This window comes from Syngnathoides biaculeatus, chromosome 4 (assembly GCF_019802595.1).
Source record: "Syngnathoides biaculeatus isolate LvHL_M chromosome 4, ASM1980259v1, whole genome shotgun sequence".
NCBI classification, from domain to species: Eukaryota; Metazoa; Chordata; class Actinopteri; order Syngnathiformes; family Syngnathidae; genus Syngnathoides; species Syngnathoides biaculeatus.
This window is the reverse complement of record NC_084643.1, coordinates 34004353-34029280: the sequence shown is the minus strand read 5'-3', so window position 1 is coordinate 34029280 and position 24928 is coordinate 34004353. Positions and strand designations below refer to the sequence as shown.

The window sequence follows — 24928 nt, the reverse complement described above, 5'->3', positions numbered from 1 at the left end:
AAGTAAACAGACACTACCAATATGACGCGGATCTTTTGTTACGTTCTGAGAGAAGGATTAGGTCGTCTGACGCGGATGGAGCTTTTTATTATTGCTGCTTTCAGAAAAGTTCTTCGAGTTTGGTGACTATTCATCTAGTTAGATCGTGTTACATGCTACTAAACTGTCTTTGTACTTCTATATTATTGTTTTGTATTGTATTGTGTGTGTGTGTGTGTGTGATTAAATTTGTCTTAAATGCAATACAAGTGCTTTGTTATTTGTTGCCGGTTTGACCAAGAGGATTTATTCTAAATTCACATGTAACATATGCTATGAACTGTGAGAAAAATTAGTCCCCCACAACTATTATTCTTTATAATAGATCTATACACACCTACCTTTCATGTGGAACCCATAAAGCTCTCATCCTTTGCACCTGTGCAATACATTTTTCACGATGAACCAGGTGTTTTGGAAAAGTGTGAAGAGTGAATCCATCCTGCTGAGTGTTCGAGGAAAATCCAGCAATACGACAAGCCGGGATTTTGGCTAACATGATGAAAAAAAACAAGTAATATTTCGCCCGTACAATAGGTATAAACCAATATAAACACTGCAAAAAACGTCACATCCTGGTTCTTCTCCAACACAAATGCCTCGAGAGGATTTTCATGGCGGGAAATGCAAAAATCCACATACGACAACATCCTAACGTGTGGAGAAAAAACGGATGGTCCATTCCAGCTGCCTTTTTTTTTTCAATTAAAAGCATACTAAAAATTATGCTTTACATGTCAGTTAACCTTTAAGTTTGAAAATTCTGTAGGCAAAAACTGCAAGGAGTTCCCGGGGTCAGCAGCGTCTCTTATAAAGTTAACTGAGAATTTAAATCAATAAATTGTTCCCTGAAATTGATCCATTTTTAAATTAATCTATTACCGGCCGTGGGCAGATATGTGTCAGAATCCCGAATATGTGTGCAGATAATCTGCTGTCTTTCCCCAACCACGGTATTAATTTTTTGTTTGTGTTGTGCAGTGAGATCAGTCATCGGGATTCCGGGCTTGTAGCAGAATTATGGAACAGGGGTTTAATTTGGGACACTTTGATTGGCACGGCGCTATTACCACTCGATGCCATTCGACAATCCAACGAGGTAACACACGCTTGCACGCGCACACAAGCGCACGCACATGCGTGTGCTCAATCCTTGATGCCTTGGTTGTGTTTCAGGAGGGTCCCGGAGAGTGGACTTGTCTGGACTCGGAGGTTCTAATGAAGGAAGACAAGATCTTCAGTACTACCAAGCCAACTTATCACCAAGTGCTGCTTGACGCACGCTTTGAGCTGCCTTTCGGTCAGTTCTACTTAAAGTACATGCATGCTGGATTCAAAATTTGGGTTTCAAGGCAAAAGGGTAGAGTTTCAAAGTAAATTTTCAACCCTCGGGTAGGGTAATAAATGTGGGTTTTAAGAAAGGTTTGTAGCTTCAAATTTTTGTTTATATCCAAAGTCAGGATGTGGGATTCAAATAAGGGTTATGGCCCCGTCACACCATGACGTTCTGGTCAGCGTTCTATAGCGTTTGAGGAAAGGTTGGTAGTCACCCATGATCGCCGGGATAGCTCCAGAAGAGCGTTGTTTGTACGCTAGTGAACGTCAATGATCGCTGGGAATCGGCGGAGAACGCCGGTCCGGAAAAAAAGTTTTGAACATGCACAAAAGTTCTCACTGAGACCAGCGTTTATCAACGTTTAATTTTAAACGCTGCAGAACGTTCCACGAACGTTCATAACGTTCGTGGAACGTTTTACTAAGGTTCGCCGAGCGTTGCACGCGTTTGGCTATCGTTAGTCAGTCGTAACTCTCACTTTACTTGGTTGTTACTTAATTGTTTGCTTTGCAGTGAACGACTCACTGGCGACCTGTCAACGACCACTGAACAATCCCTTAGCGCACAGCGTGTAAGTAAAGTCAAACGAACGTCGTTTGGAGTACATTGAGCGTCATTCTCGAATGTCCATGCATATGGGTATATAAACCGATACTTTGCATTCTTACCTGCAGCGCTAGTTGCTGAAGTCCGCACCCCACCCTTTTTTCATCTAGGTGGCATGATGCTGACTGTTCAAACTCACGAGAACAACTGAAGTTACGATGAACTTTCCAACAATTTTGTGCCGGTTCCACTGTAAAAATTACACGCCAGCAAAACGCTTTTCTGTCGTTATTCACCCATTGGTCACACGCTCAACACCCTCGTCTTACGTTGACAAATCGCTCGTCACGCCCCAATGACACGTTTGCACAAGCTAATGGTTTTTAGGGGTATCTTATTTGGTCGCTGTTACAAGCTTCTCGTGCGTTAGACACACGTTAAGTCATGCATTAGACACACATTAATCACACGCCAGATGTGTCATCTGCGTTTGAGAACGCTGAAAAATAGAACGATTGAAATGTTCAGAGAACGTTGACCAGAACGTCATGGTGTGACGGGGCCATTAGGGCAGTGTGGCAACCTCATTTTTATCGCAGGCCACTTTGCCGTAATGGTTTCTGTCAGAGGGCCATTATGACTATGAAACCATAAAAATCTTTGACCAATGTATCAACTAGTTTTGGAATCAGAAATCAAAGGTAATGGGTTTTTCAACTATCGTTGATATTAGGTAACACAAACATGTCTCACCGTCTTCATTTCTGACATGACAATTTGAAGTTTTGGTACAGATTTGAACAAAAAATCATGGACGTTGAGACACATGATTTGCCTTTTCGGGCCACAGAAAATCATGTGGTGGCCTGCATCTGACTCCTGGGCCCTGAGTTTGACACCTGTGGGTTCAGGGTTTCAGGATAGTGTAACAAGTCAGCGTGACGGTTCCAAGTTAGAGTTTGAAATAAGGGTTTCAAGCCTGGGGTATGGGTTCAATTAAAGGTTAGATTTTAAAATGAGGGTTTAAATTCTGAGTTAGGGTGTCAAATTAGGGTCTTGGGGTTATGTATGGGGTTTCAAATTAAGGCTTCAAAACAGGATTTCAGACCAAAGTAGGCTTTTTTCTCAATATTTTTCAAAGTAGGGTTTCAACACAGAGTTGGGGTTTTAAGCCCGAGTTAAGGTTTCAAAGTAGAGCTTGAAGTCAGAGTTAGGGTTTTAAATTCCAAATCATGGTTTGAACATTGTGTTTGAAGACCCAGTTAGGATTTAAAATTTTCAAGTTTCAAGCCTCTGCGGCACGGTGGATCAGTTGGTAAAGTGTTGTTCTTGGCCTGGTTCAATCCCGGACCCACATGTTCTCCCCATGCCTGCGTAGTTTCCTCCAGGCACTCCGGTTTCCTCCTACATCCCAAAAACATGCAACATTCATTGGACGCTCTAAATTGCCCCTAATTGTGATTGTTAGAACTGCTGTTTGTCCCCATGTGGCTGCGATTGGCTGGCAACAAGTTCAAGGTGTACCCCGCCTCCTGCCTGTTGACAGCTGGGATAGTCTCCAGGACTTCCCTCGACCCTTGTGAGGATAAATGGCGAAGAAAATGGATGGATGGATGGAAGTTTCAAGCCTCTCTTAAGGTTTTAAATTTGGGTTTAAATACTGGGTCAAATTATTGTCAAGACTAGATTGAGGTCCTGGCCTACGGGGTAGAGTAAAAGGATTGTTTGTTTCAATGTGCCTTGTGATTGGCTGGCAACCAGTTTAGGCTGTACCCCGAAGATACTGTAGCCCTCCTGCGACCCTTGTGAAGATAACCAGCTCAGATAATGAATGCATGCATGGATGGATGGTTTCAAAGTTGGATTAAGGGATTAATTAGTGTTTCAGGTCAAAATCAGGGTTTCAAGTTTGATTTTCAAGCCTGCGTTAATCTTTCATTTAACGGTTTCAATAACAGGTTTAAGATTACAAATTAGGTCTTAATGACAGGGTTGTAAACCAAACTCCAAATTTTCAAGATGGGTTTCAAGACTGGATTCGTGCTATAAATTATGGTGTGAAACAAGGGTTAGGTGTAGGGTTTCAAATTTTGGATTCAAATCACGGTTTCAAACCAATGTCAGTTTTTAAAAATAGGGTTTAAAGTTCGACTTATGGTTTCAAATTAGAATTCTAAAAAGGCTTGTTCAGTAGTTTGGGTTTGTTGTTCATTTATAGCTTTTTGTTTGTACATAAAGAGAAACAACATCATATTCATATTCTGTATATTATAATAAACCTAGTGTAGAATTAATATTATTATATATGTTTTTGCTCTAGACATTCCCGAAGATGAAGCTCAATACTGGACTCGTAAACTTGATTGCATAAACAACATGAGTATTCACGACCAGGACGTGAGTTCACTTGTCGCTGACACCTAGAGGCAGACACTGCTCATTCCAGTTATTAATATGTAGTGGACGTACAGAATGTAAGTATTAACATGAAGTGTGACTGTTTGTGTTAGAATGCCCCTCACGACGATCCAGTCCACACTGGACGATTGGCGTCCGTGCCCTCGCAGTGCTGTAAGTCGCAAATTCCCGTATCATAATTCATTTTCACTCATCAGCCACTTAATTAGGTACACCACCATATGAGATCATCACAATTCACGTTTACTGTTGTGTTTGTTGGGTGACAAATTATTTTAAACATCTGTGAGTGCGTGCATTAGCATATGCCTACTGTACGTTAGTGTCGTATTATAGTATAATTTCCCTAATCTAATCTCTGACATTGATTTTGTTTCTCTCATCTCCCTGTTCATCTTCTTAAAATTGAAAAACAAATGTTGAAAAAAAATTAATAGCAATCTTTAGTTGCTCAATTGAGGTGTGGTGTGCTCCCTTTGGCCATTGAATCAAGTTGATTCAATAATATCCCTGAATATAATACTTTGTAGATTGTGTGTTGAAATTTTAAAGGGAATCTCCTTGTCTATTATATTGTACAATTTGTGATGATGAAGTAAGATTCATTTTAACGATACTACAGTTTGGTTATGTCAATTGGTCAGATGAGAAACTTTTAACTGGCTTTTTTATTTAGATTTTTTTCTAACTCTTTGAAAAGAGGACCAGAAATTTTTTTTACACATGACACTTTGCTGCATTTTTGTCCTGGTACTGGATCATGTGTAAATTGTCATTGTGTTAATTAACGTAGGCATAAAATTTTAATTAAAATTAATTCATTCATTAAAATTCTTTCCTGCTTTGAGTGTAAGTCACACCTGGGTTAGGGTTTCAAATGAAATTTTCAAGCTTGGGTTAGGGCTTCAAGATAGAATTAATGTTTTAATGTACAGTTTCAATACTGGTTTGTGAGCCATGTGAGGTTTAATTAAAATTCAAATTATGGTTTGGATTATGATTTCAAGTCAGGGTTGGCGTTCTAAATTACTGTCTTGACTGTCACAGTAGTATTAAAAGATGTTCAGCACTGTTTTGATAGAATGAAGGCAAACAATTACATTCCTATGCATCTCTTACTCCTTCTTTTGGAGAGAGTCCTGCAAAAAAGCCAAAGAAAAAGCATCATCACCATCATCATCATCCTCATCATCTCCCACATCTTCCTCAGTGGTGTTTATTTCCCGGAGTGACTTATCTTCTTGTTCTTGTGGTTTTCCTACTTGCTGGCCACCAGGCAGTTGGACTTATTTTGGATGGACTGACCGGCAAAGTATGCGTACGTAAATAAAACAAAAATAGAACAAACAGACAACCGGCATGAAGATACTCAAACATGACATGTTCAAGGGGTTATTTCAGTATCAATGTATATCGCAGTAGGCAAACTCTATTTCATATAAATGCGATAAAATGTTTGATAGAAAAATAATCTTGAGGAAAACCATCTTGATGATGGAAGGCTTCATCAGAGGCTTTAGGGCGCTCCTGATTTCTCTTTTTGCCCCGTCAGTGTCGATGATTTTGTGTAGACGCTAGGAAGCAACCTGACATCCTCGCATCCAGCCCCTCAGCCCAGTTAAGCAAATTGTGTTACCTCCATTTTTTTCATAGACAATATGAAAAGCCAGTAATAATTGTAACAATAGTAATAGTGCTGGACAAATCATGTGACTCATACAAGTTAAGTTGACATGCAAAGCTCATTAGCGGCGAGACTCAGGCACTACAGGATTTAACCTTTCTCACTTGATACAGCATATGATATGTATCATTGCCCAGTTTTATTGTACGTGTATGGCTTCAAACAAGCGATAGGTTTTCAAGTCATCTTTACATTTCAAAATTGAGTTTTTCATCCTGGGTTATGTTTTCGAATTAGGGATTTAAAGCTTTAGGTTTCAAGCGGGAGTTTTGGTTTCTAAATTAAGGTTGCAAGCAAGGGTTAGATTTTCAAATGAGCTTTTTAAAATGAGGTTAGGGTTTCAAGCCTGGTTTTGGGATTCAAAGTAAGTTTTCAAATTAGGGTTTTAAGTCTCAGTTTGGGTATGTGCCTTGCAAACCTTGATTATTACTTCACACAAAGATAAGTGTTTCAAATGATTGTTTGAAACCATATTTACAGTTTAATACAAGGTTTATCTTTTCATATTGGGCTCTATGCCTGAGTTATGGTTTGAAGCAAGGATTAGAGTTTGAAATGGGAATTTAATGGCTGGGCTAAAGTTTTTTTTTATTTTGCTTCCTTGTTTAAATAGTTGCAATACATGGATTTACCAGCAGAGAGAACCATTTTTCCATAATAAGTTTCTGCCGATGTGTGCTTAGTGGTCTGAGTCCACAGCCAGGACCAATTTAACTGCCTTAGAGTATTTAGCAAAGCTTGAGAAGTTGATGAGAAAAACAGGGACGATTGTGACTTTGTGGCCTCTTTCCAAAAGTGTTTGACAGGTGATAGTTGTGCCTTGTTTTAACCCAGCTTTCGACGATCATGACAGCGCGATGGATGACCACGATAGTGAAGCAGGCGTCCGCGCGCAGCCTCCACGCTACCACAACTCCGCACAGACAAACTCATCTGTCCACCAGTATCCTATCGGCATCCAGGTCCAGCACCAGCACCAGCAGTTCTCGAGGGACTCTGACTCAATGCACAGCTTTGAGATCAGTTACCCAGACCTGCGGGGTTCCAGGTAAACTAGAACCATCATCACAGTATTTTTCTTCATTTGTTGCTTTCTTGTCTGTCTTCAGTTTTAACACTTTTTCTTTGCTTTGTGTCGTCTCTCATTGCTGTTGCACTTTTTCTTTTCCTTTATATTCCCGCCCAGGCGGTCAAGCAGTAGGTCCAGCATAAGAATAGTTCCCGTGGATTCGGGCATGGGAGTGGAGGATTGGGAGGGTAGGTACAAATTACCTGACCCAGGAGTCCTGGATGACTACTTGGACCAGGAGCAGAAGATGTGGGAGGATGAGGACAAGAGCATCATTTACCGCCTCACTGATGCACCGCCAACAACACTGCATGAGTCCAGAGCCAGCAGGTTCTACCACACTGTAGAGTGTGATGTCCTTTCACCAGAGGAGCGCGAGGAGCACTGCCAGATACTTGGTTTCAGTACTAGGGACGTCCGCTTAGTTTACCGGGAAGCTGGCAGCTTTGAGGGCGAGACATCCCCTCCAGAGATTGACATAATCCCCTCCGTTAAACGTCTCCAACAGCATGTTGACCGGGAGGGTCTGCTCTTCAAAACCAGATTGTGGGCCAAGACGGCATTGGAGAACAGCTATGCAGCATTTCGTGAGGAAGAGGCAGCCCGAGAGGCGGCCAGGATCAGGAGCGAATTCGGATCCGTTGGTTCCGATGAAATGCAGTACTCCCTTGGATCGGACGAGGAACTAGAGGATCTGATATTCACTGAGGCAGATGCCACATATGAGTATGAGTCATACCACTATCCTGGGAGGTATTCACTCCTTTTTGGAGGTTCCAGAATGGGACCGAACCCCGGCCTTTTGCCCGAGGAGGAGCCCTGTGAGGACTACATTGACCCGATGGATGAACTGAAGTGTTTAGTTGACTCTGTTTCACATTACCTGGCTGTGAAAGAGGAGGAGCTCAACAGCTACGAGTCAGAACAGAAATCGGTTAGGCGAAAACTCCCATCACTACCAGTCGTACCGCCCAAGGACAGTAAAAGTGAGGATGTCAAAGCCGAGGACATCAAATCAGATGATGTCAAAACAGAGGAAGTCAAAGCTGAGGACAAAGCTGGTGTTAAAAATGTCATGTCATCCTTGTTCAATACAATTACTGGAACCAAAACCAATACAGATGTAGAGCCTTCTGCGCCACCCAAGGTTTCCCCAGCTGAATCCGGTATCTTCAAATTTCTATCCATAATCCCCAAAAGTAGCCCCGAAGCCATGGAAACTGCCGGGGAAACACCCAAGGATCCGCCGTCCTCCATCGCGTCCTCCCAGCCAGAGTCTGGTATTTCCAAGTTGCTTTCTTTCATTCCCAAAAGTGGTGGCACAAGCCCCCCGGTGGCCATCGTTCCCCCTGCCTCCCAGGAGCCCCCAACTGAGAAGAAATTCTCACTGCAATCTCTGATATCTTTTCAATCATCTGAGTCCACTCACCAAGCTGAAGCTCGTCAGACATTTAATAGTGGAGAGGCACAAGGTGCTAACCAGACCACTTCTGGCTTAGATTCTGTGCTTGGGAGGCTTAGTACTATGAGGTTGTTTTCCAGTGCACCCCCATCAAGAGAACCATCCCCGTCAAGAGAGCCATTCCCTCAAGGATCAGAACAACGAAGTACATTAGCTGCTACCAATGATTCAGTTGCCCCAGTGCCTAGTCCTAATAGTAGTTCACAAGTACAACCAAGACCAGATTCTGCGAGTGGATCTGTTGAGCTCCTTCCGGACACAGGAAGTGGCTCAGTAGAGCTTCTTCCAGAGACTGAATCATCTGGAGAGTTACCGGATATTCAGCAGAGAACGCAAATGTTACCTGAAACAAAACCTGAAACCACCGCAGCAGATACAGGCTTGTTCAGTCCTTTTAGGAAGTCTCTCTCAAGTTTGATATCCACAACTCCTCCTGAAAGCTCCACAACGAGCCCTAAACCGCCAGAGGAGTCATTTTTAAGTGGCAAACTCAAGATCCCATTCTTCTCTTCTGAAGATCCTCCCACTGCAAGTCAAGGAAAACCAGAGGGAGGGGTTCTGTCTGGATTTCTTAAGTTTGCCACCAGGGAGGACACCAGTGTTCCACAAAGGAGTCCATCAATGAGTGCTGGAAGAACACCCTTGCCGATCCGCGCTGCACTACTTGAAAGCACCCCAAAAGGAAACACTGAAACAGGCTGGTTTTCAAACCTGTTCAAGGTGGGTGAAACTGAACCGGCTAAGGATCCTGCAAAATCTCCAGTGACTCCCAGTGTTACGCTCACCAAACCTAGTGGAATAACGGAATCAGAGTGTACTGCCGATCAAATAGAAACATCAGACAACACCTCCAGGAGTCAGACTGTGTTCCAAACAACAGATCAACCAGAGCCCCTACAAGAAACTCCACAGCCCCAAGGATTTCTGTCTGGGTTGTTGAAAATCAGGCCTACAGAGGAGTCTAAGCAGACCCAAGGAGGGAACAGTCAGCCTCAACAAGGAAGATTGTTTTCAGGCATGTTTTCTTCACCCTCCCCGGCTTTTCCTCAAACACAGAACCATGCAACGCAACCATCGACAGGACTCTTATCTGGATTCTTAAAATTCACATCTGACAACATCTCCACTCCTACAACTCAACCACCAGCAACTGGGCCACAAAGCCAATCTGGCCAGGTACCTAGTCAAGAACAAGCTGTAGGTGCACAACCCCCAATTGGTGGATTGATATCTGGTCTTTTCAAAAAAGCCACAGAGTCTGTTACTCAGTCTAGTAAAGGAGGCAAAACAGATGTAATAAACCAATCGACCAGAATAAATAAAAATGAACAAAACTTAACTCAAGAGACACCTCGGTCAGGGGTTCTATCGGGAGAAATCAAATTAGGTTCCTTGGGAAGTTCTCCCCATGAAAAACTGGACGAGCAAATACAAGTCACCTCAGATCAACAACAGAAATTACCACAAAAGCCCACAGATACAAACACACAGCCACAGAAAGGACGTCCAGCTCCCCAAGCTGCGCAGTCAGCAAATCAACAATCGGGCAATTTGTTGTCAGGACTTTTTAACAAAATTGTAGAACCTGCCACTGCATCATCACAGCCACAGTCAACACCCTCTCAACAAGGTGGATTCTTCTCGGGCCTCTTTGGAACTGGGAGCCAAGATCTTGCCCCTGCTGATTCACAAAACCAGCAACAAAGTGGCCAACCAGGGCGGCAACCCTCTCATCAACCGGGCATCAGACCAAATTTATCCAGGCAAAACCAAATCCCCCAACAGCAACTGCCCCCAAGCAGTCCTATAGGGATCACTGGATTCTTAAGCAAAATTGCAGATGTGGGAGCCCCACAGAATGACATTCCAACTGGTAGTCAACAAGATCAGCAAAAAGCACAAATGTCAGGTTCTAAGACAACCCAGCAACCCCTGAATCAACAAGGAGGTTTCCTGTCTGGACTCTTTTCATCAGGTCCTCCTACTCTAGCGCAGCAGAAGCAGTCGCAGCAGCCACCTGTGAGTCTTTCTAACAGGCAGCCATTGCGAAGGCAAAGCCAAATACCCCAACAGTCTGTTGCCCCATTGGCCGAGCCACAGCAAGGCGGGATATTGTCAGGGCTGTTCAGTAAATTAACCACCGATAGTCCACCACAACAACCGATCCCGCATGTACCATTTCAACAGAGTGCTAAATCAAATGCTGCTGCAGCTCAGCAAAATGCTGGTCCACCGGGTCAACAGGGAGGTTTCCTGTCTGGGATGTTTAGACAAACACCGTCTCAACAACAGCAAGTGCTGGGAAAAAGTTCTAAACAGGTCACGACAGAACAACCCAGTCAAAGTGGAGGCTTACTCTCAGGTATTCTGAAGCTTGCATCTGGTGAGAGTGTATCTCAGGAAGAGCTGGCACCCAAAACTCAGGGTGGTCAACCGGGCCAAAGTCCAGTCCCATCTGAATCAGGGGGTATATTTTCTGGCCTGCTTAACAAAATTTCTGTTAATGTAGAGCAAACCTCTCCAGCTGACCAGGCAAAGCAAAAAACAATACAGCAACAGCCACTACGTTCAGGGCAAGGACGTTCGCAGATTCAGAGAACAAAAACAGTGGAAATGCATTCGGCACATGATGCAGTGGGCGAGAAGGACTCAAAAGATCAAAACAGCTTTCTCTCAGGTCTGTTCCGTTCCAAGGAGGAGTCGTCGTCATCAAAGTCTTCCATCCTCAGAAAGGGTGAAACAAGTCAAACCAGCATGACTAACACATCTCCTAGTCTGTTGTCGAGCATTTATAAAACTGCCCTCAGTGACAACAGCGCTTCAACTCGGGAAAAAGAACTGGAAAAAAGCCTCCTTAACCGTTTCCTGCCCAACACAAAGGAGGATACACCTTCTAGTACAGCACCAATCGCATCATCTTCCTTTACAGTTTCTACAGGTGTCAAACCCTCAGAAGAATTACGGCCACAAATTTGCAAAGTTCCTGCAGTCCCACCCACCCAGCGTTACCTCGAGGAAATTCATCGTCTCTTGTATGGGACAGCAGGAGAGTATGGCTACACGGACCTTCTGTACAACTTCACAGAGCATGGGGTGATTCCGCCCGAGCTCTACGAGCATCAGTGTCTTATCGAGGCACTCCTGTGGCAACAGCTCAATGACTATGCTCTTGCCGAGGCGCTTTCCACTCAAACTCAGGAAGACTATCGTGACTGCCAGTCTTTGACAGGACCAGCCAGAGTGCCTCAGTGGGGTGGTAATGCATGGCCAAGTCCTAAAGAAATGGATATCAGTCATTTTAACGTGCCCTTGCATCCATGGAAGGATCCTGCTCCCAAACTTTTTGAGAGCAGAAATCGCTTCCTGGAACCCGAGGAAGACCTGGTTTTGTTTGATATGACCTGTAGGGACAAGATGCCCTGGAGCAGCTGTGACCACTTGAATGAATTTAGCAGAAAACTACAACCCTGGATTACAGAGGGTGGGGGTCTAAATTTGTCATGTGAAAAGTCAAAGACCAGACTACACCGATGTCAGTCTCTCACGGAGTTAAACTATGTAGTGGAGAAGAAGGAGGCTTTCAAAGAGGTAACTGTCGAAGACATTAGTCTGAAGTCAGCTACAGAGTTTTTAAAACAACTCACTATCAAAAAAGGTCCAGTTGATTTAAGGCGAGGTGCCATGGATTTAAGCAGATCAGCAGTGGGCGCGGGGTTCAGCGATGAAGAAATGTTCTTTGAGGACTCAGAATGGTACCAACAGTGGCTGTCACTGCTGGATCAAGGGCTGTGGTGGCCAGCAGAAGCTGGAGATTGTGGATATTATGTGTACACCAATGGAGACTTTATTTATTCTCTTTTAACTGACAGAGCTGGTAGACACCTCTATGCTTGCGCCGCACCGGAAAACCTGCAAACGCTTAACAATATAACTGAAAACATTGCAAACATTCTGACCCAAAACGATAAAGAAAAAGTAACCTTGTGTGGATTTAAAATCCCACTCTGCCCAACAGAAAAAGCTCCTTGGTTCCCAGAGCAGCTGCACACCATATCAGACATACCAGATGCTCCAGAGGATCTCACCTCAGCCCTACATAAAGGAGAAAAAATCATGAACATGAACTTGGAAAGCTTCTCTCAGATGTTTCAGGAGTCCCTGTCCTCACAAGCGGAAGCCCCCATGGATTTCACGGTGTATAATTTGAAAAAGATCATGGTGGGAACATCAGAAATCATTCCAAGCTGCTATGAACCTCCAATAAAAGCCACTGATCTTACACTAAACTCGTTTAAAGCACCTCACGGAAGACCTTACTGGATGGATCAAGAGATAAAAGACAGGGCAACATTCCCCACTCCAAATTCTCCAACATCCTACAAGACAATATCTCCCAAGAAACATCACCCAATCCCTGAAATTAGAATTGGACATGCAGATGATGCACATGTTGAGCATTCTCAACAAAAAATAAGATGTGTAGTTTCAGAAGGAAACTTTTCCAAGTCAACTGATAGTTATCTGAAAAAATCTCACTCACCTCCAACCTCAACAACTGCCTCAGCTCGGAAATTGTCCTCGGATGTTTCCAGGAACTTCCCTCACACCCCATCAGCATCAAAGATACCTGAACTCATGCAAAGGAAATTTCCACCTTCAACTAATGTTTCTCCGATTCCTTCAGATCCATCACCAACAGCTTCAGTAGCTTCGACTACGTCTCTGAGACCTCAACTTCCAAGGCAACAATCTCAGGCAGATAAATCTAGTGAATCACCACAAAATCCCAAGACTGCATTCTCTGAGGTTGGTAATGCAGGCAAAATACCCTCTCTTATGGTAGATCCACTATCCCCCATGCTTAAAGATTTGCACAAAACTCTGCCACAGTTACATATCCTGAATCCCTGTGCAAACGATGAAGCCAAATTTTACAATAGGAACCGTTACATTGGCTCGTCAACTGGCCCTGAGTCAGGTCACAAGGTATTAGATTTTTCCATTACAAGTGATAAGAACAGGCCTTCATCTGAGAAGGATATCCAAATGGAAGCTGAGAAACAAAACTTGGAGGTTGTCGACTTTTCCAAACGCAAGTATAAAAGCTCTAAGGAATCTGACGAAAATGTCATCCTGACAAACAAGGTGGCTGTCAATCTTACCAAACAGACGCAAGAGGCGAAAGAGGTGGAATGGCATGTTTCAGCTCCTGCAACTATTTTAAGACCTTCCAGACCATCTACACTACTGATCAACGTTCTGCAGCTCAAGGACGATCGTCCAGTCCTCAGACACACATCCGAAGACCTTCTGCATCCATAAGTCATGCTGTACTAGGAGATGCACATAATAACGTAACATCTTCTGTCAGGAAAGAGAGAAATCAAGTGGATTGTTTCACCCGAGCACCAAAATCTGGATCAATGCAAACCACAGCGCCTTTTCCTCAATTGGACTCATTTCCAAATCAAGTCTCTAAAAAAGAGCAGCAACTTGATTATCAAGTAAATGCTCAATTGCAAAAGCAGGTACACTTTGTTGATGACTGGTCATCACAGCAGACTCGTGTCAACAGCAAAAGAGAAACGTTTACATCCACTTCCCGTCAGTGTAGTGAAAACCATGAGATCACCGCCCCAGCAAACCTGTTCAAAGTCATACTAGATATGTCTGTGAAGACAACAACCCTGCCAAAATCGCAAAGTAATGAGACAAATCAAGTGGGATGTTTCGCCGGAGCTGGGTCAATACCATCAGCAACATCCTCTCCTCAAATGAGCCTTCTTTCAAAGCAAAGCCACATTGAAAAACGGCAACTGAATTATGCTAACGTTCAGAATCAACCACATGGACCCTTAGTTGTAGACTGTTTGGCACACCAGACTCATGTCAACAGCAGAAGACCACCATTAACATCTACTTCATGTCAGTCTCTTAAAATCCATGAAATCAATGTGCCGGAAAACCCCATTAAAGCAACACTAGACATGTCTGCTAACACAGCAATATGCTCATCAAAAGAGTACAAAAGTGCGTCAAAAGACCCCAATCTATCCATTGAAGCACTTGCACTGACAAAGAGAAAAACAGTCAGTCCTGAGAGAAAACACCCAAGTCATCAGGAGTCTCTTGACTTGTCACATAGAGAAGTAACAGATGTCTTAGAACATTCTTTCACTGTTGATTCTGCTGAAAATCATAAAAAACAGTTAGTTAGGACAGAGGATATTGAAAGAGAACACAACAAGACCCTGTCACATCTGTGGTGTTCTTTTGATCAATCTCCAGAGCAAGCTTCAGCACCAGCCAATTCCATCAAGGCTGTGCTTGATATGTCTTCGAAACCCACCGACATAGAAATGATCGTACCTGACACAAGAATGAAAAATGCTCTGATAAAAGGAATTCCCTTAACCAAAGGAAAACAGACCGCCCGCCAGCTGGCACGTAAAAGTTCTGTTGGTATTGCACTTGTCAAAGACCTTCCCTCTGAGGAATCCCACGAGTGGATTCAGTATCAAGAACAGTCTCAACCAAGTTCCGCGTTCACCCCACCCCATCTTTTTTATTCAGAGTCTGTATCACCAGCTATGGCTCAAGGATCCACATTCGTAAATCCCACCATGGGAGCTCCACTGGATATGTCACCCAAACTACCCCAGAACACACCCATAAAAGCCCCAGCATCTTCTCATGCTCTTCTTGAAGCAGTTTCACTCATTAATAAGCCAAGTGCGAGAGTGATAGCAAGGAAAGACTCTGTTGGGCTTCCACTCATAGTCCAACTAGAATCTCCGTCCCATAAAATACCTCCAGCTGCTCCTCAGCAAGGGAGGACCCCCCTGAATGGACTGAACACAACAGAGACCCTGCATGGCCAGATATCCATCTGCCATACTAATGAATTTTTGTCCTCCACATACAAGCAATTCCATCATGCAAACAAACCAGTGAACTTCTCTGCAAATGAAAGCATAAATAAAACCAACATTTCCAGGATTGACACCGAACCAGGAGATGGACTCCCCTTAAATTTCGCCAATGTCAATGCAAGGAAAGAAGAATTTCAAAGAGAGGAATCTGGGAGGCAAATCAGCAAGATGATCCAAGGATTAATGGACCTGACTGTGGATCCTCATATTAAGTCCACAAATAGTCCAAGTCTGAATGCAAATGATCTTTCCATGCCTTCTTTGTATCAAAGCTGTCTTTACCAGGAACAGGAGTACAGAACAGCTCACACCCTTCAAGAAATCTTTACAAACTCACACCGTGATCACACTAACACTCAGTCAGCTATGACTGATCTTTCAGGAACAGACCTTCGATTCATATCAAAGTCTGACATTCAAGTTCCGCTTGACGATTCATGTTCCAACAGCACATTTCAGCAGGCCAGTACAGCAGGTTTTGAATCGAGGAAAGGTAATCAAATGCTTCCAAACGGAACACAAATCAATCTTGAAGGCTTCAGGGCACCTTTAAGTTCAACAAATTATCTACCTACGGGAACAGTGCAAAATTCTGCAAAATCCAAAATTCTAATCAAGCAGTCCACTGTGGGAAGTTTGGAAGAAAAACCCGTGCAAAGTTTAACAGGAAGTAATCAAAAGCCACCCCATACCCAGCAACAAAATATTCCAGAAACTATCACGATCTTTCAGCCTTTGTATAGTCAAACGTCACCTTTATCAGTTGTTATTCAAGGTTCTGAAAAACAAATACTCGATAATTCCATCAACTCTTTAAATACGAACTCTTTGGGGACAATTACCCCTCCTCAACAATCAACACAGCCTGATTCAAGGCGATGCTCCTTCACTGCACACAACAGCAATGTATCAAATGTACTTTCAGGTACTACCATTTCTACTCAGTTTGTACCAGCATCTACAGCACATGCCTCACAACCCATGCCTGAAAAACACAAGCCTTTAAACCAAACAAGGGAACAGGGTTTTTGCCTTGATCTTGAAACAGGTGACGAGAGTATCAGAACAGAAATACAAAGACAGGAAGGTGCATCTTCACCCCAATCGGGGTCCTCTTCTGTCAAGGGATTGGTTTCATTATTTAGTGACCTAAGTGGAAAACCAGCACAAGAAACACCAGGTCCCATTATAGCCGGGTCTACACCCATGGTTGTAAAGTCTCAGGGAACACCTAAGGAGATTAATTCTGGCCATGTTGCACATTCTTCTGATGTGAACATACCATCAATAGTTAGTACCTTACAATCTGAACCTGTAAACCAACAGAGAGACTTACCTCCTCGATCGATACTCATTTCTGAATCATACCACAATGTCAACATTTTACCATCCAGTGGCTCAAGCTATCAAGAATCTATGATATCATCTTCCAACGTCACGGTTCACCTAGCCCCAAAAAAGCAACAATCAAGCCTACTGAGATCAGAATCTTTACTGTATGAACTAGACAATAGCATGCCTTCCAAAGGTACTCTCAGTGAAGACATGTTAGTGGAACCCTCATGTAAATTTTCTGGAGACTCTGACTCTGAAGCTTTACCAGAGGAACTTACTAAAGAATCCTTCAGTCTCAGTACTGTAAGTGACCAATCAGAGGACAAAATAAGTGTACCTAGATCTATCTACGTTGGCATTAATGCTACGGACATGTCGCCTGTTGATAAACTGATGGATCCAAGTGAGCCAAGACCATATGTCAGACTACCCCATATATTTATCTCTGCCGCCAGTTCACCAGAAGAGGAGTTGACTGAAGAATCAAAAGAATATGGCGCTGATGAAGTTTCCACTTCAATTGCTGTAACCCCTTCAGAGTGTCAGAAGTATTTTGAACCTACTGATGACAATATATCTTTGGATGATGGAGCTACAGATGCCATTAGCACAGAGACAATACCCTACTTATCTGAGAGGTTACCAGAAACTACAATAAATGATTTGACTGCAGGTGACCAAAGTGAAGGAAAGGAACATTCTCTCACAGTAGCCTCTGTCTCAGAAGCTGATCTCAATGTAGAGAGACTTGCTGTTTGCGAAGAACTAGCTGAAAAACCTCTTGTGACTTTTGAAGAAGATAAGTCACCTAGTGACCTGACAGCATCATCCCAAGAACCAGAAAAAAGTGCAGAATCTCTAAGTGAAAGCAAAACAATTACTTCAGATGTTGACTCTGATGAGTCTCTCATTAAATTGACAAAACCCCAATCAGATGTAAAACCTTTTAAAGAAGTCAGAGAACTTGACCTAATGGAAAAAGATGTTACTTGTCCTGTTTCTCAAATTGATTTTGTGAAAGACACTTCAAATGACGATAGTCCAGTTGCCAAACATGATCAAACGCCCAATGGACAACAAGAAAAGAGTTTGTATTCAATGTTTGCAACCCCAGAGCAAACCGCTTCCCAATCTGGGCAGTCCATACTTGGAAGTACTCTTCCTGCTTCGACTACCAAAGATAGCGCTGATACTGGTTTGCTCTCAATGTCTGGCGGGTCAAGTTCCCCAGTGTCCCCTGAATCTGAAGGACCATTGTCTCAGTCAACCCCACAAGAGCCACAAGGAAAAGGTCAACTCTCAATGTTTGGTGGATCAACTGTCCCTTCCCCTGAAACCAAAGGATCATCGCCTTCTTCAGCCTTACAAGAACCACAAGGAAAAGGGTTACTCTCAATGTTTAGTGGGTCAAACGCCTCAGTGTCCCCTGAAACTGAAGGACCATTGTCTCAGTCAATCCCACAAGAGCCACAAGGAAAAGGTCTACTCTCAATGTTTGGTGGGTCAAATGTCCCTTCTCCTGAAACCAAAGGATCATCGCCTTCGTCAGCCTTACAAGAACCACAAGGAAAAGGGTTACTCTCAATGTTTAGTGGGTCAAACGCCTCAGTGTCCCCTGAAACTGAAGGACCATTGTCTCAGTCAATCCCACAAGAGCCACAAGGAAAAGGTCTACTCTCAATGTTTGGTGGGTCAAATGTCCCTTCTCCTGAAACCAAAGGATCATTGCCTTCTTCATCCTTACAAGAACCACAAGGAAAAGGGTTTCTCTCAATGTTTAGTGGGGCACATGCCTCTATGACCCCTGAAACCAAAGGACCATTACCTCAGTCAATCCCACGAGAGCCACAAGGAAAAAGTGTACTCTCAATGTTTGGCGGGTCAAATGTCCCTTCTCCTGAAATCAAAAGATCGTCGCCATCTTCAGCCTTACACGAACCACAAGGAAAAGGGTTACTCTCGATGTTTAGTGGGTCAAATGCCTCAGTGCTCCCTGAAACCAAAGGGCCATTGCGCCAGTCAACCCCACAAGAGCCACAAGGAAAAGGTCTACTCTCAATGTTTGCTGGGTCAGACATCCCAGCCTCTCCTAGAATCAGAGGACTGTCACCTGATTCAACTCCACAAGATCCACAAGGAAAAGGTTTACTGTCCATGTTTGGGGGGTCTAACGTCCCAGCATCTCTTGGAACCAAAGGACCATCTCCATCATCAACCCCACAAGAATCACAAGCAAAAGGTTTATTGTCAATGTTTGGTGGGTCCAATACTAATTCCCCAGGTGGACCTAGAAGTCCTACTGGAGGAAGTGTCCCACCAAAAGGTCCTGCACTTAAAGAACCACCAGGAAAAACCTTGTTTTCTATGTTTACCGGACCTGCACCCCAGCAGGGACCAAGTCCAAGAGGTCCTCCTCCAGCTAGTGCCGGATCTGCTTTATTCAGCAGCATCCTCCAAGGTTCTTCTTACAGTAAAGAAAGCCCAAGTTCAGGTCTGTTTTCCAAACTAACAGGTCCCAGTGCCCCAGTTCAAAGTGGACCAAGAACGCCTGTAGCTGGACAAACAGTATCATCAGGACTCAGAGCTTCAGAGCCCTCTGGAAAAGGACTGTTCTCAATGTTTGGTGGGCAAAACCAACAAAATCAGATACCTGAATCAGAGAGTATTTTTAAAGTTTCTTCTGTGTTCTCGCTCGGAGGAAGCTCTGATGGAAACAAAACCAAAACTGGGATTGGTATGTTTGGAATGTCTTTCACAGAGGAGTTCAAAAAGGAGCCACAATCAGTTGTTCTTGAGAAGGAGACTAGCAGTACAAGTGAAGATGTAAAACTCCCAGAAACCATAGTGGCTCGCCTGATGGATCCTTGCCCAAGTGGGGACAAAAATCCCCCAAAAATGAAAGAGGCTGTCGAGACAGAGACTCGCCAAACTGAGGACGTAAAAACCTCTGAGACTACAGATAATGCAGATCCTATCCCTTCCTATTCAAACCAAGATGACGTTAAAGCTAAAAAGGAATGTGAAGAAACCCAAGACTGCACCAAACAAACATTTGACAATACTGTTCAGTTAACAGGAGAGGAAACAACTGATAACATTTCACCGTGTGGTGAAAATGACTTTGGTGTTGTGTCAAATACACAAACGTTAATCAGTTTACCAGAGAGTGACACTATACATGCTAAATTTATGACTGCGTACAAACAATCAGACAACCAACTGAGTGGAGAAGATGACAAAGACGGTGAATTAGACGTGAAGGACGGTGTACAAAAATCTCAAACTGCTGTGGATCCCGGTGATGATGATGCATTACCCGACATAAATGTCGTGGAGCATTTGGTACCCAGTATTGAAGACGTAAAAATTTTTGAGCAAGAAAAAAACCTAAACCCTGAAGGAGCCCGAGAGATTCTCTGTGAAGATGGAGAACCCCACATAGAGCAATCAAATCTAAAGGCAAAAATGGTTGCTGTGAAAAAAACAAATGGTAAATCATCAGAAGTAACTGGTGGTAATAGTGTTGCAGAGGATGAGGAAGCAACTGTAGCCAAGGCAGAGGAACCCACTGCAGAATCAATGACTCCACTCCCACCCTTAGAAAAATCACAACCGGCACAGGAATCAAATAAGGAAGAATCTTCAATAGAACCACCACTGGCACAAGAGCAGCTCTCTAATGGTTTTGTTCCAGTGATCTCGACAAAAGATGGCACTGGAGGTCATGGAATCAACCCACCAAAAATCATGCCTTCAGACACGGTACACATTAAGGCTCCACCATTGGGCCCTGATTTACCTCCACCGCAGCCCACACCTAGGCCTCACTCAGATAGAGCACCTTTCCCACCCAGACAAAGAATGGGAGCACCAAGAATGGGAGGTCCCCAACAGATTGGGGGACCGAGAATGCCCGGACCCAGACCACCAGGACCTCATAAGCCCTCTGAGTCGACTCCGTTTTCTGGCTTCATGTCAATGTTTTCTAACTCTCCCAGCACACCCAGTAGACCAGCACCTCTTGGTGGATTCTTCTCAACCTCACCTGGTTCCTTCTTTGGTTCTTCTGCTCCTCATCAACCTCAAAAACCCCAACAACAACCACAAAAAAGCTCATTTTTGGGGCTCCCGAGTAGCATTGCCCCAGAATCACTAGCAGGAGACATTCTCGGGATATTGAAGGGTCCCGAAACAGCGAAAACTGAGGAACCTCAACTATCATCTGAGAAGAGTGAAGTACAGGTGATGAGCACAGAGGACTTCATCCCTGACAATAGTTTAGAGGAGGATGCAGAACATGCAGATAAGAAAGATTGCAGTGAAATTCCTACCCCTGAACAAGAAGTGGAAGTGAAACTTGTGGAGCATGAAGAAGACTCTGAGATGTCTGAAAAGGCAGTGTCACTTCCTCCTCCTGAAGCCCAAGGCCCTGGACCTGATACCAAAACCACCTTGGAAATACCAAACCTATCTGCACCTAAATTTGGCTTTTTATCCATTGCTACTGAAGGAACATCATCAATCAGTTCCTTCTTCTCGTCCACTGCATCTTCAACCATGGACCTAAAACAATCTCAGACCCCACAGACAGAGGGGGGTCTCCTCTCTGGTTTTAAATCTTTCTCAGCAGGCATTTTACAGGATGAGAAGCGGTCAGGAACGGAAGAATCATCATCGTTTTTTGACGTGAAACTCGGTTCGATGTTCAGAAACTCAAATCTTCCTAAGTCTGCAGTTGAGGTCAATGTCCAACCACAGCTCGAAAGTCCAAAAGATGCTAGTAAAGTAGACAAACTCTTCCAAGGTTCAAGAGACACAGAGAGTGACACGGAAGGACCGAGTGGGACTTCCAAAACCGGAAGCTGTGACAGCCTAGCCGAGTCACCGCAGACGGAACTTGCTTCTGAGTCTGCGTCCCTGGCAGAACATTCGGATGAACCTCAGGTACAAGTTATCCCGTGTGAAGAAGGCGGCAGTGCGGCTATACCGCTAAACACCGAACCGCTGAAGAACCTCCCGAACCAAGAAGCTACTCCAAGGCTAGTAGTGCTTGTCATAATTCTAATGCTAGCTTTCCCGCTTCTTTTTCTTTCATTTCCTATCCTTCTTGACTCACTCCATGTTTGGATGTCCATATGTTGAAACATGCCCCTCACAATCATGAACTAACAAGCAAGCCAGAAGACCACCAAAACCAAAAAAAATCAAAATAGCAAGTTTTCATAAACATCACAGACCAGTTAGCATTCAAAGAAGCAAACTAACAATTTCCAGGCTTCAACCAACTGAAACAAATGCTATTTAGTCAACAGTGAGTCTGTGCGTATTTTGTAAACACGGAAGACAATTTAGAGTCAACAACAAACATAACATATAATTGAAGACAATTTAAAGGCTTCACCAAACCTTGTAAATTACTTAATTAAAACAACTTACCTACTACCACAATAAACGCTTTTTTTTTTTTTGGTGGCCATACTTTCCACACCTAACACATGGGTGAAAGTCTGCCACATAATAAAACCACATCAAAAACATTTCTTTCATAATTTTACCCATCCCACATGCTTTAAAGAGATTTAAACATATTTAAAACACTTTTTAAATGTATTCCGTAGCATCTCTTCTGACTTACTCGCAAAATGGTTAGTGTCATACTGCCAACAAAGACTCTCTTAAGCAAACATTTCTCTAAACAGGAGCAAAACGTGCTTGCTTTAAGCTATTTCTTGAAAACTGACACCTGTAACAGAGGATTAAACATAGTGTTTTTAAACACCAAAATGTTCAACCAAGGCATGTAATTTTCTGTAACAAATGTCCAATAGCTTAATGCTGACATAATGTGAAATGCCATTGACCGTCCAACAGAAAGTAGAAATGAGGTCACTGTTTTCCTATCTCATCAAACAGCTGCTACTTCAATATGGATAGCGCAGCAACACATACAAACAGAGCAGACAACAATGCTTACAAGCGTAGGGCCTGCTGTAAAAACCCATAGGAAATAGTCTCTTAAAATTTACTTCACTGTACTTTTGCTGTAAACAAACAATTTAGTCTTTCATGAAATAACAAGTGTATGTATTTTTGTAAACATCGACCATTTTGAGGGTAACATACAGTATGACCTTTGGTATAGAGCTAGCTGGTGAAACCCTTTCTAAATAAAGAGTGCAAATGAGAACCCCTGCCAGGAAACGTTAGCATTCAGTGTCCAGGTACAACAGCTAACTCCTGCGTAACAGTGTTACAGCTTTCTTGACAGAGACAAAGAAGCAAGGGACGTTTTTATTTGGGAGGTGTGCATAATTCGCCTTACATGCACCTCTCTGAATGGGGCTCTCAGTCACTGTCAGTTTCTTATATAAATCTATGCAGGCGAGATAGATTCACAACGGCGTGGTGGTGCAGACGGGTATAAAAGCAGTTGTGGGAGAGGCTGTTTGGAGCACAGCCAAGACAGACTAAATCACTGCCACTTTCCTCGTTAGCCATCAGCATCACAGAGCAGCCTCGCATACGTCTGCGAGGTTTCACCTCTAAAGCTTCCGTTCCAACATTTAAATAGTCAGCAAGTATACAGGAGTCTACTTCGAGACGTTTTCAAAATTCAGTCACCGAAAGCTTCACGTAGCAACAATGTCATTTGGTAGGCATGTCTATCATGCAGAAACCCATGAAAATGTCTCAAGAAGGCATGGCTGAAAACAAACAGGAAGTCTGACATTTTCGTGGCCACATAGTAAAGATGGTGATTTCCAGGTAGACCTGTCGCAATAATTAAAATATTGATTTGTTGTTTGATAAAATAAAATTGACACAATAATTTTTATGGACTTGATAAATTGCCACTGTTGTGGTGAGTCGGGATGCCAAAAGCTAACTAGCGGCTGATGACAGCCAATAGTTGGCTTATGGAATGCTGGGGGAGCGATACATTCTTGCTTTTGTTAGCTCCACAAAAACTCCACAGCCTTGATCCATGTGTTGCGCATAGGTTCATAGAAAAGAGACACCTATGGAAAAATACCGGGAACTGTTTGTTGTATTCGTGATCTAGCCTGAAAGCTAAGGAGTTAAACAGGTCGCTCCACCATGCCAGTGTTGTTTAAAATTCCAGCACTTCTCTATGAGTCGCCGTGTGTGGTAGTCCCCAATAATAATAATGAAAAAAAAAAAGCAGTAATTTTAACAACTCATTGTTTTGACTAGCCTGCAAGCTAATGAGCTGAGCAGCTATAAAGCTTTCTCCGTCGCAGCAAAGTTGCTGAAAATATCAGTGCCTCTCCGAGTTGCTGCGTATGTTAGTCAGGAACGCGAACTGTTTATTAAGCATAATCTGTCGCACTCAGAGGTGCATGGAGTCTAACAACAACAATAACAAAATGGTACAAATTTAAAAATTTTAAAATAAATAATAAAAACAGTGAAGTGGGCCTTGTTTCTCATTTTAGACGTTAGAAAATTATAGTTTATTGTGATAATTTTTGAGAAACCATAATGTCTTCTATTGTGACAGGCCTATTTCCAGGGGTAATATAAAAATGATGTTGATTGTATGTATGTATTTCTTTCGGCTTGTTCCGTTCGGGGTTGCCACAGCGTGTCATCTCCAGATGTATTTGTTTGGCACAGTTTCCGCCTAGCCAATTTTATCATGTTTTGACACACAAAAGTCTTAAGAAGGCAACCCCTGAAATTATACAGTAAAGGCCTCTTTATACTCGCACGTGTGGCGATCGCGCTGACGTCAGCACATTTTGGTGATTTCCGGCGGCCATTTTTACTTTCCTTTACATAACAAGGAACAAAGCCATAACAATGGCGACAGTGGAAGTGTCCGCTTGAACAAATGTATATGTTCAAATATGTTGCAAAATCGCTTGAGAAACCAGTGGCGTAGGTGGTACTTGGTACTGAGAGGAACGGTGAGGACGTCAGCCTGAAACAGGCCAATCACACGAGATGAGCTCCGTGGCAACTTTTTTTTAAGCGTGTGGGGCAAGCTACGCAGAGGTGGTGCACGGGACAATGCGTAGGTCACGTGATTCAAGGTGGCCGTTGTCGGCCTGCTGACCGCGAGAGTTTAAAGTGGCCTTCAGTC

At 43.3% G+C, this 24928-nt stretch overlaps 1 protein-coding gene across 7 annotated transcripts in view; it reads left to right on the top strand.

The window, feature by feature from the left end:
- Positions 1 to 24928, top strand: part of LOC133499009 (protein unc-13 homolog B-like) — a 101948-nt gene that overhangs the window by 12552 nt on the left and 64468 nt on the right. For 4 of the 7 annotated variants that reach the window (XM_061816452.1, XM_061816456.1, XM_061816453.1 and 1 more), the window contains exons 4-8: positions 1021 to 1138; positions 1216 to 1339; positions 4242 to 4318; positions 4432 to 4492; positions 6858 to 7071. In XM_061816452.1, the coding sequence (XP_061672436.1) occupies positions 1021 to 1138; positions 1216 to 1339; positions 4242 to 4318; positions 4432 to 4492; positions 6858 to 7071 (594 nt within the window). Of the gene's footprint in view, positions 1 to 1020; positions 1139 to 1215; positions 1340 to 4241; positions 4319 to 4431; positions 4493 to 6857; positions 7072 to 13903; positions 21861 to 24928 lie in introns of those variants that run through there. The other 3 variants (XR_009794517.1, XM_061816451.1, XM_061816450.1) reach the window with 3 other exon arrangements.